Consider the following 17,609-nt stretch of genomic DNA (forward strand, 5'->3'; position numbering starts at 1 on the left):
ACCTCTACTCTTGGAGTTAATTTTTGAGACTACATTTTGATGAACCTCTAACATATCAATTCTACTCTACAATTCTACTAGTTTCTGTCTCAAACCAGCAACATCATTATCACAAATGGGTGGCCCATTAGCAACCAACTCCACACCAGACGTCGCCTCCACAAGATTATCATTAAAGCTTATGTCAAAAATTTGGTCAACCTATGCAAAGAACTTGCAGTGAGGGAGTTTCTCTTGCAAATCCACAAACAGATTATTCAACGCAATTTTTTTTATTTTAACTAACTATAATGTCAACAATTGTTTACCTTATATAGTGAGCATCCAAAAAATAATCTGCTCGAATTTTCACGAGTTCTTGAAATGAAAATTATTGCATACAAATCGCATAAGCATTTGGGTGTTGCCCTTTCGTGATTTCAACTTTTTCCAGGCTACTCATGTCACCATGTACGAGACTAAAACCAATGGAGCCACCATGTCTCCTTCCACGGCGATTCGAAGAAGACGAACTTCTTCTACTTGGCATCATCGAAATTAAACCTTGATGTGACGATTTCTGCAGATGAAGAACTAGGTTTCATGAGGAGTTTCAATGATGAAGAGTGAGAAAGGAGAAGTACTAATACGATGATGTTTTAATTAGATCCTTAGAGATTGTTTTGTCTTCCTCGCACACATAGACACTTAACGGTTATGTGTGCGAGTTAATCTGTAACACCCTACCACACTAAGCTTTACGCTTAAGTCGTAAAACGAAGGTGGTGAGGTATTACGACCTCTAAAATAAAATGAGTACATATAATAGCAGAAGAATTATAGTATGCTAGGAGCCTTGAAGAAAAGGGGGAAATAAAAATCGCACAATAACGGCGCTACGCTCAAGGAACGAGTTAGCTTACGTGCTAAGAAAACCATAACTATTTAACACAAGATAACAGAAGTGGGAATAGAGTGCCAAAGATACATAATATCAAGCTCCTAACTCAGCCTGCGAAGTCAAGACTGGCCGGAGAATATTTACACATATATACATATATATCCAAAACCCAAAAGTACATATATACAATCCTGCCTCTCCATAAACCTCTAAGAGGATCAAAAAGGATAAGTCATGCGGAGAGAAAGCTAAGTACATATATATACATCATGTCATAACAAAATATCCCAGTAACCACTCCACCTCAAGAGTCCAGACGCCTAACGAGATGCCTCTCGGCCTGCATCTGAAAAACAACAACATAGTATGGAATGAGAACCGGAGGTTCTCAGTATGGTAAAGGTGCCCGCATAGTTAATATAAAAGGTCTCGGGAAAGCCATAGACATTCCTAGAACTTCGACACTCAGATTTCAGCTTAAGAATTCAACTAAACCAGAAATTAGGTAAGTTGTCTAAGGTGTTCTAATTCTGAATCTAACTTTAACCTAATAATTCACGTTCTGTCTCCTCTAATCCTCCAAATCATTGGTGGAACAATCCTCTCTCATCACACCTTCGTCAGGAGGAATTTCCCAAAAACATACACATACAATTCAAGCAAAGAAAACACAGATAGAGAAGCATTTACAGCAAGTAGAACAAGTAGCAGATAAGTAGAATTTAACAGTTAAACAAACTAAAGCAATGCACACTCAAACAAAGCAAACAAATGCATATGATGTATGCCTGCCCTATGGCTGATGAGTCTCATCTGTCGGTTATACAGCCAACCCGACAAGTCTTGGTAGTTAACCATTGGACAGTCCCTCTGTGCGCGCATCCCCAAGCTCAATAATATTCCATGGAGTTAAACTCCAATCTCAAATATAATATTCCATGGAGTCACACTCCAAGCTCAATAGTATAGTATTCCATGGAGTTAAACTCCAAGCTCAATAATATTCAATATTCATATTTATGCATGCCCATGGGGGAATCCGGGGAGTTAAAGTGCCCGGTCACATCTTGCGACAGAGGGTCAATAAATAGTCTCAAATGCACAAGCCACATAATAATCTCTTTCTTTTTAAAATACCACCTCAAATCAAACTCCAATTCTTAAAGAAATTTTGGCATTATCTCCTCTAAGACTCAAATTTCTGCCACCCTTCAAGGGTCCCAACTATCAAACCAAACACCTCTCAGTCACTCAAATCATTTCCAGTAACAAATTATTTCATAATCAAACAAATACCAATATTAAATCTTTTTCCAAACCGACCAACTTCAACAGCAAATTATTGACAACAGCTAAACCTCACATTTTATACCATATACACAAACCATCAATTATACATTCAGTTCATTCCTATCTTAAGGTCTTCTAGCCTAAGTTTTCACGTGACATTAAATGTTAACTACGAGAAACCAAAACCATACCTTCGTACGGAATCAAAATATTCAAAGCTCCGGAGAAGCTTTCTGACTGAGCTATCGAAGAAGAAAATGTCCAGAATCGTCTATGCCTCCTAAAACTCTCGTTGGCCAAATCCAAAGAAAAGAGGAACTACGCCATTGTCAACTTCTACTAATCAAAAATGGTGTCAACGTATAGAGGAGGAGGTTATGAATACTTTCACCGGATTAGATTTTTGATTGGAGTTATAGATTTTCAGAAATCGAAGCAGAACGTTCGAAAGGGTTCACATCAGTCGCGCTCTTCTCTCTCGCCGTTTTCTTTCCTTTTTTTCCTCCCACATATGTTGATCATATATATATATCTATATACATATGATTAATTAGTAAACCGCATTGCCTTTCTTTATTATATATATATAAGCCGCCTTAGCTTTTCTTTATTATATATACATAACAATTATGATAAACTTTAGTGGACATATTTATATATATTGAATTAATGATTGAAGTACATTAATACGTATATGCATAGTCTTTATATTTATATATATATAAATATAAACGTAAGCATAGATTAGGTAATCGAAAATAGGTAAATCTAATAGTTATAATAATAATAATAATAATAATAATAATAATAATAATAATAAACGTAATAGTAATAATAATAATACAATTATAGCAATAATATTTATAAAGTTGAAAGTATATGAGTTATTAATATAAATGATATTAGTAATTTAAGGATAAAAGATATTTGGTGAAATATTAGTAAAGCTAAGCTCACCAAAGAGTACTGATATTTATTCATATAATTAAGTATCAAACTCGACAATAATATTATGATCTAAACTCTATTTTTTAAATAATTACAATATCAATTATCAAATTAAAATATACATATAAGTTTCATTATTTATAAATTACTGGAATTATAATTTTAATTATGTAAAATATTTCATCATAAAATATTTATATATATAAAAATATGAATTTGATTGAATTCAAATAGTTATAAAATTAGTTCAATTACTGATAATAAAATAATTTCTAATGGTAAAAAAAAACTTCAATTTATGAAATAAATTATAACTTATTTATACTTATATTTTTAAAACTGAGGGTCTCTACATTCTACCCACCTTATAAAAATTTTCGCCCTCGAAAATTGATATAAAATGGAAAAGATTCATTCTAGCGTAACTTCCCTTCTTAAACATGTCAAAGAAAAACAGAAAGGTTTGACATGCTTAGTTTATAAATCCAGGATATTCTTATGGCTTAAAGTCTACGCAAAGCGGAAGATGCAAGATAGACTCGATACAGAAAGGTTATAAGGCAGGTTGGTATTAGATCGACGGGTTTATCACTTCTAATACTCACTTCGTCTAGCTCTTAAGTTCTGCCGATTCTAATGGTTCCACCTTTCGTAATACAATCGAAACTGGTTCAGTCTCTAACACTAAATCTATCACAACTTACTTTTTCTCTCGCCACCTAACCGGTTATCAAACAGATATTTCTATCGGCCTAAATTCCTAGTCCATATCCAAGTTCAAAACTATGCCCAGCCTTTCCAGTCCTAAACTTCTCAGTTCGATTATGTAACCTAAACGAAAGCGGGGTCCTAGCTCTACACAGAACAAATCCATCCTACGCATTCGATATCATACTTACCTCGATCCTCTCGTGGCCAACCCGCATCTGCGGCTCTCCCACGTGAACAATCCCTAGACATATGTCCCGGTGCTCCACATCGAAAACACATTCCCAGTCCGTACCTGCGCGGCTCTTCTGGAGTGGTCTCACCAAAGCCTTCCTGTAGCAGTGTCCACTTCATGGAGCAATCCTCAGCGAGCTGGCTCTTCTTAACCAACTCAGTGAAATTTGTTAGCTTTTGTGGATACACGTAATTAAAGATATCTCTCCTTAGTCCTTTCTCATACTGAGCACACTTCCATTCCTCATAATCAGCTGGATTTCCTTGACAAGTTTTTGAGAAACGGCACAGGTTGTCGAATTCACGGGTATAGTCGGCAACGGACATATCCTTTTGCTTCAGCTGCATTAACTCCAATTCCTTTGCAATGCGAAACGCATGCAAGAAATATCTCCCATAAAACTCTGTCTTGAATCCATGCCAAGAGACATCCGTTAACTCCACCTGCAAGGTATGACACAATTCTTGCCACCAATTCTGAGCATCTCCTTCCAACATAAGAGTCACTATCTCTACTGACTGTACCTCAGGAACATGCTGAGTGTACAAAAACCTCTCCACCTCTCGAAACCACTGATCAGCCTCCAGGGCATTGGCGTTTCCGTTAAACCGAGGTGGACCACTCTTGAGGAAGTCAGTAAGGGTCACAGACCTATAGTATCGACTTACGTTTCTTGTACTAGCACTAGGGTTTCCACCTGGACGTCCTTGCATTGGTTCAACCACGGGATTTCCTCTCTGAACACCTCGTTCGGATCCACGAGACGACATTTGGTCCCTGTTCACACCAAACAAGTGATATTAAGTTGATCAGTCTCAATATCGCAAGTTTAATGTTTCAAGTTCCAGATGCATGCTCATGAACATTTATGCCACATATATCAATCAGATATCCTAATAGCACATACACACACCCAGAGTATGCCCAGAAGCATAATCAGTCCATCCCTCAGGCTCTATAGGAACGAACTGCTCTAATACCATAATGTAACACCCTACCACACTAAGCTTTACGCTTAAGTCGTAAAACGAAGGTGGTGAGGTATTACGACCTCTAAAATAAAATGAGTACATATAATAGCAGAAGAATTATAGTATGCTAGGAGCCTTGAAGAAAAGGGGGAAATAAAAATCGCACAATAACGGCGCTACGCTCAAGGAACGAGTTAGCTTACGTGCTAAGAAAACCATAACTATTTAACACAAGATAACAGAAGTGGGAATAGAGTGCCAAAGATACATAATATCAAGCTCCTAACTCAGCCTGCGAAGTCAAGACTGGCCGGAGAATATTTACACATATATACATATATATCCAAAACCCAAAAGTACATATATACAATCCTGCCTCTCCATAAACCTCTAAGAGGATCAAAAAGGATAAGTCATGCGGAGAGAAAGCTAAGTACATATATATACATCATGTCATAACAAAATATCCCAGTAACCACTCCACCTCAAGAGTCCAGACGCCTAACGAGATGCCTCTCGGCCTGCATCTGAAAAACAACAACATAGTATGGAATGAGAACCGGAGGTTCTCAGTATGGTAAAGGTGCCCGCATAGTTAATATAAAAGGTCTCGGGAAAGCCAGAGACATTCCTAGAACTTCGACACTCAGATTTCAGCTTAAGAATTCAACTAAACCAGAAATTAGGTAAGTTGTCTAAGGTGTTCTAATTCTGAATCTAACTTTAACCTAATAATTCACGTTCTGTCTCCTCTAATCCTCCAAATCATTGGTGGAACAATCCTCTCTCATCACACCTTCGTCAGGAGGAATTTCCCAAAAACATACACATACAATTCAAGCAAAGAAAACACAGATAGAGAAGCATTTACAGCAAGTAGAACAAGTAGCAGATAAGTAGAATTTAACAGTTAAACAAACTAAAGCAATGCACACTCAAACAAAGCAAACAAATGCATATGATGTATGCCTGCCCTATGGCTGATGAGTCTCATCTGTCGGTTATACAGCCAACCCGACAAGTCTTGGTAGTTAACCATTGGACAGTCCCTCTGTGCGCGCATCCCCAAGCTCAATAATATTCCATGGAGTTAAACTCCAAGCTCAAATATAATATTCCATGGAGTCACACTCCAAGCTCAATAGTATAGTATTCCATGGAGTTAAACTCCAAGCTCAATAATATTCAATATTCATATTTATGCATGCCCATGGGGGAATCCGGGGAGTTAAAGTGCCCGGTCACATCTTGCGACAGAGGGTCAATAAATAGTCTCAAATGCACAAGCCACATAATAATCTCTTTCTTTTTAAAATACCACCTCAAATCAAACTCCAATTCTTAAAGAAATTTTGGCATTATCTCCTCTAAGACTCAAATTTCTGCCACTCTTCAAGGGTCCCAACTATCAAACCAAACACCTCTCAGTCACTCAAATCATTTCCAGTAACAAATTATTTCATAATCAAACAAATACCAATATTAAATCTTTTTCCAAACCGACCAACTTCAACAGCAAATTATTGACAATAGCTAAACCTCACATTTTATACCATATACACAAACCATCAATTATACATTCAGTTCATTCCTATCTTAAGGTCTTCTAGCCTAAGTTTTCACGTGACATTAAATGTTAACTACGAGAAACCAAAACCATACCTTCGTACGGAATCAAAATATTCAAAGCTCCGGAGAAGCTTTCTGACTGAGCTATCGAAGAAGAAAATGTCCAGAATCGTCTATGCCTCCTAAAACTCTCGTTGGCCAAATCCAAAGAAAAGAGGAACTACGCCATTGTCAACTTCTACTAATCAAAAATGGTGTCAACGTATAGAAGAGGAGGTTACGAATACTTTCACCGGATTAGATTTTTGATTGGAGTTATAGATTTTCAGAAATCGAAGCAGAACGTTCGAAAGGGTTCACATCAGTCGCGCTCTTCTCTCTCGCCGTTTTCTTTCCTTTTTTTCCTCCCACATATGTTGATCATATATATATCTATATACATATGATTAATTAGTAAACCGCATTGCCTTTCTTTATTATATATATATAAGCCGCCTTAGCTTTTCTTTATTATATATACATAACAATTATGATAAACTTTAGTGGACATATTTATATATATTGAATTAATGATTGAAGTACATTAATACGTATATGCATAGTCTTTATATTTATATATATATAAATATAAACGTAAGCATAGATTAGGTAATCGAAAATAGGTAAATCTAATAGTTATAATAATAATAATAATAATAATAATAATAATAATAATAATAATAATAATAATAATAATAAACGTAATAGTAATAATAATAATACAATTATAGCAATAATATTTATAAAGTTGAAAGTATATGAGTTATTAATATAAATGATATTAGTAATTTAAGGATAAAAGATATTTGGTGAAATATTAGTAAAGCTAAGCTCACCAAAGAGTACTGATATTTATTCATATAATTAAGTATCAAACTCGATAATAATATTATGATCTAAACTCTATTTTTTAAATAATTACAATATCAATTATCAAATTAAAATATACATATAAGTTTCATTATTTATAAATTACTGGAATTATAATTTTAATTATGTAAAATATTTCATCATAAAATATTTATATATATAAAAATATGAATTTGATTGAATTCAAATAGTTATAAAATTAGTTCAATTACTGATAATAAAATAATTTCTAATGGTAAAAAAAAACTTCAATTTATGAAATAAATTATAACTTATTTATATTTATATTTTTAAAACTGAGGGTCTCTACATAATCTGCCAACTCAACAATCTCCATTAGTGTATCACGTCGGAAAATAGATTTGAAACTAATATGTTTGACGAAAAAAAAATCATAAAAATTGATCTATATATTAATTTTTTTTAAAGATTGAAATATCTATTTTTAAAATTTTTAGAGATTGATTTGGATAATTACTTTTTAATTGATATTCACGAAAACATAACCCGCAAATTGGATTAGTGGAAACTCCATGAACTTAAAACATTATGTCAGGTACGTTTAAATCTCTACCAAATAAAAACATAAACACATGCATGCCTGAATTAAATGCTAACTAAAATGAAAAATTAATTCAAACTGACTTGCAAAGCGTGGGAAGGACAAATCCAAACAAAAGACGCATGGCTAAGCGAATCACATTGCTTAATATTCAAAGAGTATTATTTTGATTCAATTATAAAAATTCTCAAATTACTTAATATTCGAAAAATATTATTTTAAAATTATTTTTATTTATAAAAGTATTTATTTTTTGTCATATTTCTGACAAATTTTAAAAACCTTTATCATTCACTCAATACATTTTGTATTTCAAATAAATAACAATAACTAATTAATTGAAGATCAATTAAGTCTTTAATTTATACACTTTCTCAATGAATTAGTTATTTTAAAACTAATGGAGACAAGATTAAAAAATAAATTAGTCAAAAAATTATTAAAATTTTTTATTTTCATTCAATTATTAAAAATTTTAAATTATTCAAAAATCGATGAGTACTATTTTAAAATTATTTATATTTGAAAAATTATTTATTTCTTGTCATATTTTTGACAAATTTAAAATTAATATTATTTATAAATTTTATTTTAATATAAATATCATTATATCTCATCTCGCATACTGATCATTATCACAAATTTAAGGTCATTTATCTCGATTAAAATCGCCAAACTCCAATCTATAACTTAATTTGAGACTACATGCAATTGTTGGTGGAGTCTATTTCTTTTTTAGATCGTTTCAATTTAATTCAATTATCAAACTGAACACATTATAGAACATTAATAATACATAAAAAATTCGTACTCTTTTCCACCCATAACTCAATTGGAATACATATACCGCGTAACCCAAGACAAATTTTTTTTTCTATTCCATTACTCTCAGTCAGCAAAATTTATCCCCCACATATACCCTGCAAATTGGACTACAAAATATGCTGCAAACTTTTTTTTATTTTCTTAACAATATATAATTGGATATATATATATATATATATATATATATATTAATTGTTAAGAAAATAAAAAAAATTTATGATTAAATTTTAAAAATTATAAAAAAAATGAGATTTTGACATTTATAAATATAAAAATATAAAATTTTAAATTATATAATAAGTTTTCTTAAGACATTTTTAAGTTTTAAGTAATATTTTAGGGTTAGATAAGATTTTGGTCTCTATAATTTAAACAAAAAAATTTATTTGTTTGCAATTTTTTTTTATTTAAATTCGTCCCTAAATTAAACTTGGTTTTAAAATTATCTTTCAGACTAAAATTCCTTTCTTTTAACAACCCTCCTTCAACAACTTTCTTCATCAAAATACTCAATTTTTTTTTTTTACTTTTTCTTCTTCTTCATCCACCAAAAAACACTAATAACAAACAACAATGAAAGTTTTAAAACAAAAGCAGAAGGAATAAACAAAAAATACCAGCAGTATCAACAAGACACAACAACAAAGTAGCAAGAAAAAATAATATAATAAACAAGAAATAGAAGCAAAAATCAATACCAAAGAATCAACAAAATTAAAAACAAATAGAATTGGAACCCTATGAAACAGTGGCGAGAGAAGAGCATCGACGAGTGGGCGAGGAGTAGCAGCGAGCGACGAGGAGAAGCGGCGAGCGAGCGCACAAGGAGTAGCGCAGCAAAGCTCGCTGGGAAAAAGAATGGTGACGCGACTCTGACTCTACCGTCTAATCTGCTTGCGTCGACGCCGTCTCCACCACGGTTACTTATGGACGTGCTGGCGTCGTAGCAGAAATGGCAATGGCCTCGTCGGCGTCGTCACCACTTTCCTCTTTTCCGTGCTTCTCTCTCTTCGTGCTCTTCTCTCTCTTTCCAAAACGTGCTTTTTCTTTTTTCTTTTATAATTTTATATTGGGGATAGTTTAGAATTTTAGAAATTTTAGTCCGAAGTCGATTTTAGAATCAAATTGAACTTTAGGGATAAATTCGAATAAAAAAATTGGACACAAATAAAATTTTTGGCGTAAACTATAAGAATTAAAATCGTATTTAACCCTAATATTTATAGAACAATCTTACTAATAATCATCTCCCTTCTTTCAATGTCCCAAATTGCTTTCTTATTTTTTTATTTTTTTAAATCTCTTTACTAATAAATTTAAGTTGGAATTTTAAATAAAATATATACATTTTAGTATTCATTGTTGATATCTTATCTTAGATTTTATCTTTCTCATTCTAGTATTAATCTAATTCGTTAGATTGGAATTATTTTTTCTTATACATATAAATTTGAATAAATATGTTATATGTGAATCAAATTTTGTTACCAAAAATAATATTTTTATTCCATGTTTTTGTATATTTTTTAAAGTTTTTTTCTTTATTTATTTTTGCTGACATTGTATGTAATAATGTGAGTGTCCAATTTTATTTAAATGACTATGCTATTATCATTTACATTATTCAAGTAATAAAAAAAATTATCATATCCCACTTTAACTATTCATACATAATGACAAGGCAATATATAAAGTATAATAAAAATTTTCAGTCAATTATTTTCCTGTTAATTATCATGTTTTTTTTTTAATTTTCTTTTATTTGTTATCAACAAAATGATATAAAATAAACTATAAGAAATTTTCTTTGTATTTTATAATTTTTAAAATGTTCATTGATTTAAAAAAGTTCTTTTTAAAGAGCGTTTGTGTCAATGCTTATATGTTGTGTCAATACTTATTAGTTTTGTAATATGATTTGGAATTTAATTTTGATGCACTGACAGTGTAAAACGTTTTATACAGTCGTATAATTATAATCGTTTTCTTAGATGATCATTCACACTATCAATATAAAAGATAATTAGTTTTATTTTAATGTGGCATTATGTGATTGAATATACATATAAAACGATTTTAGATTAACAGTGTATCAAAATTAAATTCATATAATTAGATGTATGTTTTGAATTGTCAAATACGCACGTCAGGTACTACACACACATAAGTTTTCATCCTTTGTTTTTCTCGATTTAAAGAATCTTACAGTAAGATTATTTTAATTCAACCACGTCAAAGATAATAAAAGAATATTAGAGTCTAAATTTATTATGTATTAAATGAAATAAAATAAATAGTTTTATAGCATAAATTAAATAAAAATATCTAATACTTTTATAATAAAAGAAAATTAAAATCTTAAAAATAAATAAATATCCATTTATTTAATATATTTACAGTATTATCCTTTTTTTCTTAAAACCACATGTTAGACAAACTTATTATTTGCACACATGCTAAATTTATGGGATGATAAATTAAATACTATAAACAATGAAGATGAAATTTTGTGAGGTAGTGCTGACGATTATGCTGTGAGAGTTAGTATTATAGTAGAAGAAAATAGTTATTATCATAGAAATTAAAGTTGCTAATTGTATAATGAGAATATTTTAATTCAACTATGTTGAAGAAAATTTTCGAAAATGAGATTCTACATTTATTAGGTATTAAATGAAACAAAATATTATTATTTGCAACATAAATTAAATAAAAATATCAACACTTAATATTATAGTAGGAGAATATAATTATTATGATAGAAATTAAAATTGTTAATCATATAATGGGACTATTTTAATTTAACCATGTGAAAAAAAATAAAAAAATTAGAGTCTAAATTTATTAAATATTAAATAAAATAAAATGTGTCTATTTGCAGTATAAATTAAATAAAAAATATCCAATACTTTTGATTTAAAATAAAAAATTAGAGCCTTAAAAATGAATAAATAAATATTTATCTATTTAATATATTCTATTTTTTTCGCTGATCACACGTTACACGAACTTATTATTTGCACATATACTAAATTTATGGGATGATAAATTAAAGAATATAAATATTACTTAATACCTTGATAGTTGGTGTCTCTTCTTGACGAATAGGATAATTAATAATTAATTTATAAATAAATAAATATTTGTTTATAAATTTCAGTAATTCTAACTATAGCTGCCAACGAGACTATTTCAATTCAACATAAAAAAAAATAAGAGTGTGAATTCATTAGGTATTAAATGAAATAAAATATTATTATTTACACCATAAATTAAATAAAAAAATGTTAACACTTTGTATTATGGTAAGAGAAAAGAGTTATGATGTTAGAAATTAACGTTGCCACTGATATAAGGAGACTATTTCAATTCAACCATGTTAAAAAAAATAAAAGAAAATGTTACTGTTTAAATGTCCAACACATTTAGAATAAAAAAAAAAATTAGAGTTTTAAACATAAATAAATAAAAAATTTTCAGTAGCTATAATAATGTTTTTAAATTGGTAACTTTAGGCTTACCCTCGTTTATTCACAATAGAAAAGAGGAGTAGATGAAGCTTAGCGAGACCGTAATTATAATAGGAGCAAATAGTTATTACGACAAAAATTAAAGTGATTAATCATACAACACTTTATAGAGATAATCTTTAAATAAAAAAAAAAAGAAAGGATCTTTACACACTTTATTCATCTTGATTTTTGTTCTAAAGCTCCAGTATGTATATATATGAGTTGGAGTATGAAATGTAAAGCTAAGCTTCTTTACTGAAATATATACAAATTGATCAATTCACTCAATTAGAGATTCTTCGGCTCTTTTAGTGTGAAATATTGGTTTGTTCTCCAATACTATATTCATCCAGAAATCTTACAATAATTGATATCTTTTAATATGCTCATAATTAAAGATATTAAATAATTAATAAAATCCTTTCTATAAGAAGAAGGAACCTGAACATTATGCAAATTAATAGAAGAATCATTATGCAGAGAATGAGATGTGGAATAATAATTTAAGAACGTGTCATTAAAAGGAAAACTAGATTCATTGAAAACTACATTTCGGGCAATAAGAATTTTTTCAGAAGCACTTAATATAAACATGTGTAACGGCCTGGCCCAGGCCACTTACGGGTCAACCCGACCCACTGATAACCCGATCCGATCTGTCGGGCATGTGCAGGTCACTACGCGACCCGGATACGCGTTCCTGACAGCTCTCCGCTGCAGCTGAGAGGAAGCTTCGAGGAAGGTGGGCCTGTCCTTGTAGGGCCCACCTCTGACACGGTATAAAAGGGGAAGGACCTGCCCTTTTCCCAAGGTACGTAACTTTTCCACCCATCATATTCCCCACCTGCACACCAGCTGACTTGGGCGTCGGAGTGTCTTTGCAGGTGGCACCCTCCTTTTTTCCTTCCACAGCAAGAGCTCGGCTACCCGGCAGATCCAAACCCAGCACGGCCACTATTGAGGCGTCATCACCCCCTCAACTAATCACCCGACCTGTCCGGCAACCGACGACAGAACATTGGCGCCGTCTGTGGGGAATACGGTTAAATGGAAGTCGCGCTGGGTCCCGGAGACCAAGCTCGAGGAGTCGGAGCGGAGGGGGCAGCCTCCGTCGCATCACTAAGGGGGCGGCGGAGGTCCCCCCGACAACACACAGAACAGCATACGAGGACACGACCCTTCGGGGGAACGGGCGGCGACAGCGCCATAATAATGCAGGAGCTACGCCATAGGGTCCAGAACCTAGAACGACAGTTGGCCGACCGGGAGCGAGACGGACGAACCACCGATCCCAGCTACACCCCGTCCCCCGAAAGCGAAGAGGAGGACTCCCACCGAAACCGCCTGCGGCGTACCTCCGCATCCCGAACGGAAGCGAAAAGCACGCGCGAGGAGTCCCTGATCCCGAGAAGACGAAACGACACGATCATCTACTCCCGAGGTAGGTTAACCCGCCGAGCGGCACGGGATCGCGAAGACGGGGACGGGAGGTCCGCGAGGACACGACAACCTGTAATAATGGGCGCCACCCCATTCCACCGATCTATCCTTGAAGTCCGGTTGCCGAAACACTTCGACAAACCAACGGACATGAGGTACGACGGAACTCAAGACCCTCTAGAACACCTCACGGCCTTCGAGGCCAGGATGAATCTGGAGGGAGTAGGGGACGAGGTAAGATGTCGTGCCTTCCCGGTAACTTTAGCGGGACCCGCAATCAGGTGGTTTAACGGCCTCCCGCAGGGATCGATCTACAGCTTCTCGGACATCAGCCGCGTATTCCTGGCCCAATTTACAACACGAATAGCGAAGGCAAAGCACCCGATCAACCTTCTGGGAGTAACCCAGAGACAAGGAGAGCCGGCCAGGAGGTACCTGGATCGGTTCAACGATGAATGCTTGGAAATCGACGGCCTAACCGATTCGGTGGCCAGTCTTTGCCTGACGAACGGCCTCCTCAACGAGAACTTCCGAAAATATCTCACCACGAAACCGGTTTGGACGATGCACGAGATCCAGACGGTAGCCAAAGAGTACATAAACGACGAGGAAGTCAGCCGAGTTGTGGCTGCCAACAAACGGCAGTCCAGCTACAATCAACCCCGGCAACACGAGAACGGGGAAAGGCCGAAGGAACAAACCAAGGAAGAGGCGCCAAACAGGGCACCGAGGACATTCCCCCGAGTCGGGAAATTTACCAACTACACTCCACTCACGCTCCCCATCGTAGAAGTTTACCGACAAATAGCCGAGAAAGGAATCCTGCCAAAGCCCCGACCACTCAAGGACCGCACTGGAGGGAACAAAAACCTCTATTGCGATTACCACAAAGGTTACGGTCACCTAACGCAGGACTGTTTTGACCTAAAAGATGCACTAGAACAAGCGATAAGGGAAGGCAAACTAGCAGCATTCTCCCACCTTATCAGGGAGCCAAGGAGACGTTATCGCGACCAAGACGAAGAAGGCAAAACCCGTTCGGCAAAGCGGCGACAAGAGCAAGAAGGCGGAGATCACGGCCTCACGGTGATAAACGTGGTAACGGCCAAAAACGCCGCACCAAGATCCAGATCGGCACACAAGAAAGACGCAAAGATATTGTCGATCTCCTCCTCATCGACGCGAAACCCTAAGAAGCCTCCATTCATTTCTTTCGGCCTAGAAGACCAATGGTTCGACGAGGCCCCGGAGAACCCGCCCATGGTCATCACGGCCAGAGTGGGAACCGGCCTCGTCAAGCGCATCCTTGTTGACACGGGGGCGGACTCGAACATCATGTTCCGCAACGTATTCGACGCACTGGGATTAAGAGATGCCGATTTGACGACTCACCAACACGGGGTCATTGGGTTGGGGGACCATTTCATCAAACCAGACGGAGTAATATCCCTGCCATTCTCCGTGGGACAATCCCAGGGCCGAAGATCGGCAATGGCCGAGTTTGTAATCCTCCGAGACTCCACCGCCTATAATATCATCCTGGGAAGGAAGACGATCAACGATTTTGGGGCCATAATCAATACAAAGCTGCTAGTCATGAAGTTCGTTACCGATGACGGATCTATAGGGTCCGTGAGAGGAGACCTCGAGACGGCGGTCGCTTGTGACAATGCCAGCCTCTCCCTAAGAAAGAAGTCCAAGGAGGCGTCCAGCGTGTTCCTAGCCGACCTAGATGCCAGAGTAGACGACAAACCCAGACCGGAACCAGAAGGGGATCTGGAGAAGTTCATAATCGGCGACGAAGAGGAAAGATTCACGTTCGTCAACAAGAACCTCCCGCACGAGCTAAAGGAGCCCTTGGTCGAAATGATAAGAGCCAATAGGGACTTGTTTGCCTGGACACCGGCCGACATGCCGGGCATAGACCCAAAAATCATGTCGCATCATTTAGCCGTCAAGGCGGAAGCGCGTCCAGTAGCCCAACGGAAGAGAAAAATGTCGGCAGATAGGGCAGAGGAGGTGGCTAAGCAGACGGCTAGTCTCCTAGAAGCAGATTTTATACGAGAAGTAGACTACTCGACATGGCTCTCGAATGTAGTTCTGGTAAAAAAGCACAACGGCAAGTGGAGAATGTGCGTAGACTACTCTGACCTCAACAAAGCGTGTCCAAAGGATTGCTTCCCCCTCCCTAACATAGACGCACTCGTCGATGCTGCAACGGGATACCGGTATCTAAGCTTCATGGATGCCTACTCCGGTTACAACCAGATACCGATGCACCGTCCAGACGAAGACAAGACGGCATTCATAACACCGGGAGGAACTTTCTGCTATAAGGTGATGCCATTTGGCCTAAAAAATGCGGGGGCGACATACCAAAGGTTAATGAATAGGATATTCCACGACCTCATAGGGAAGCCAGTTGAACTCTACGTGGACGACATCCTCGCGAAAACAACACGACCTGACGACCTCCTGAACGATCTGGCGAGTGTATTCGCGTCTCTTCGACAACATGGCATGAGGCTGAACCCCCTCAAGTGCGCTTTCGCCATGGAAGCTGGAAAATTCCTTGGATTCATGATAACCCAAAGAGGGGTAGAAGCCAATCCGGAGAAGTGCCAAGCGATACTCCAAATGAAGAGCCCAGGCAGTATCAAGGACGTCCAAAGGTTGGCAGGACGGCTGGCCTCATTATCACGGTTTCTCGGAGCGTCGGCAACAAAGGCCTTACCGTTCTTTAACCTCATGAAGAAAGGAATAGCGTTCGAGTGGACGCCCGCATGCGAGGAAGCCTTTCAGCACTTTAAGGAAATCCTGGCGGCACCCCCGGTCCTCGGGAAGCCAAAGGACGGGGAACCATTATACCTTTACCTCGCCATAACAGGAGAAGCCTTGGCCGCAGTTTTGGTGCGAGAAGAAGGAAGGATACAACAACCAGTCTATTTTGTCAGCAGGGCCCTACAAGGGGTAGAGTTGAGATACAACAAACTGGAAAAACTAGCTCTGGCACTCCTGACCTCTTCACGGAGGTTAAAGCAATACTTCCAAAGCCACCAGATTGTCGTAAGAACGGACCAGGGGATCCGGCAAGTGCTCCAAAAACCCGACTTAGCGGGAAGAATGATGACCTGGTCCATTGAACTGTCCCAATACGACATACGATACGAACCCCGGCAAGCCATCAAGGCGCAGGCGATGGCGGATTTCCTAGTGGAAGTAGCGGGGGATCCGGCCGAAGACTCGAACACACGGTGGAAGCTCCACGTTGACGGAGCCTCTAACCAAGCGTTCGGGGGCACCGGGATCATCCTGGAAAGCCCAGCTGGAGTCGTGTATGAACAGTCGATTAAGTTCGAATTCCCCTTTCAAATAACCAAGCAGCGTACGAAGCCCTCATAGGAGGCTTAACTTTAGCGGTAGAAGTCGGGGCAACGAGGTTGGAGATATGCAGCGATTCGCAAATCGTTACCTCCCAAGTGAACGGGAGCTATCAAGCTAGGGACTCGCTGTTACAGAAATACTTGGAAAAAGTCAAGGACTTGAGCCGAAAGTTTGAAGAAATCACGATCCAGCACGTTCCAAGAGAAAGGAACACACGGGCAGATCTCTTGTCAAAATTAGCTAGCACCAAACCGGGAGAGGGCAACCGATCTCTAATCCAAGGAAAGATGAAAGAGCCGGCAGTCACACTACACCTCTCGAAGCTAAACCCCTCCTGGCTGGATCCCATTATCGACTTCTTAGAAAACGGCAAGCT

General features: G+C 36.6%; 1 protein-coding gene and 2 long non-coding RNA genes across 3 annotated transcripts; 1 reads left to right on the plus strand and 2 right to left on the minus strand.

Moving 5' to 3' along the window:
• Nucleotides 1-923: 923 nt before the first annotated feature.
• On the minus strand, nucleotides 924-2,688 carry LOC140184573 (uncharacterized). Its single transcript, XR_011881643.1, has 2 exons — nucleotides 2,362-2,688; nucleotides 924-1,226 (listed from the first exon to the last, which is right to left on the minus strand). It is a non-coding gene; the product is annotated as an uncharacterized lncRNA (long non-coding RNA).
• A 2,589-nt stretch (nucleotides 2,689-5,277) lies between these two features.
• LOC140184574 (uncharacterized) lies at nucleotides 5,278-7,035 on the minus strand. Its single transcript, XR_011881644.1, has 2 exons — nucleotides 6,695-7,035; nucleotides 5,278-5,559 (listed from the first exon to the last, which is right to left on the minus strand). It is a non-coding gene; the product is annotated as an uncharacterized lncRNA (long non-coding RNA).
• A 6,421-nt stretch (nucleotides 7,036-13,456) lies between these two features.
• LOC140184870 (uncharacterized) lies at nucleotides 13,457-17,251 on the plus strand. Its single transcript, XM_072238064.1, has 2 exons — nucleotides 13,457-15,952; nucleotides 16,118-17,251. The coding sequence occupies exons 1-2, from the start codon at nucleotides 13,457-13,459 to the stop codon at nucleotides 17,249-17,251; spliced, it is 3,630 nt and encodes a 1,209-aa protein (XP_072094165.1).
• The last annotated feature ends 358 nt before the right edge of the window (nucleotides 17,252-17,609 follow it).

Source organism: Arachis hypogaea, chromosome 5, assembly GCF_003086295.3.
Source record: "Arachis hypogaea cultivar Tifrunner chromosome 5, arahy.Tifrunner.gnm2.J5K5, whole genome shotgun sequence".
NCBI lineage: Eukaryota > Viridiplantae > Streptophyta > Magnoliopsida > Fabales > Fabaceae > Arachis > Arachis hypogaea.

Coding starts and splice junctions, on each gene's coding strand:
- LOC140184870 (XM_072238064.1), top strand. CDS start 13,457: ATGGAAGTCGCGCTGGGTCCCGGAGACCAAGCTCGAGGAGTCGGAGCG. Junction 15,953..16,117: donor GGCTCTCGAATGTAGTTCTG/GTAAAAAAGCAC, acceptor GGTTACAACCAG/ATACCGATGCACCGTCCAGA.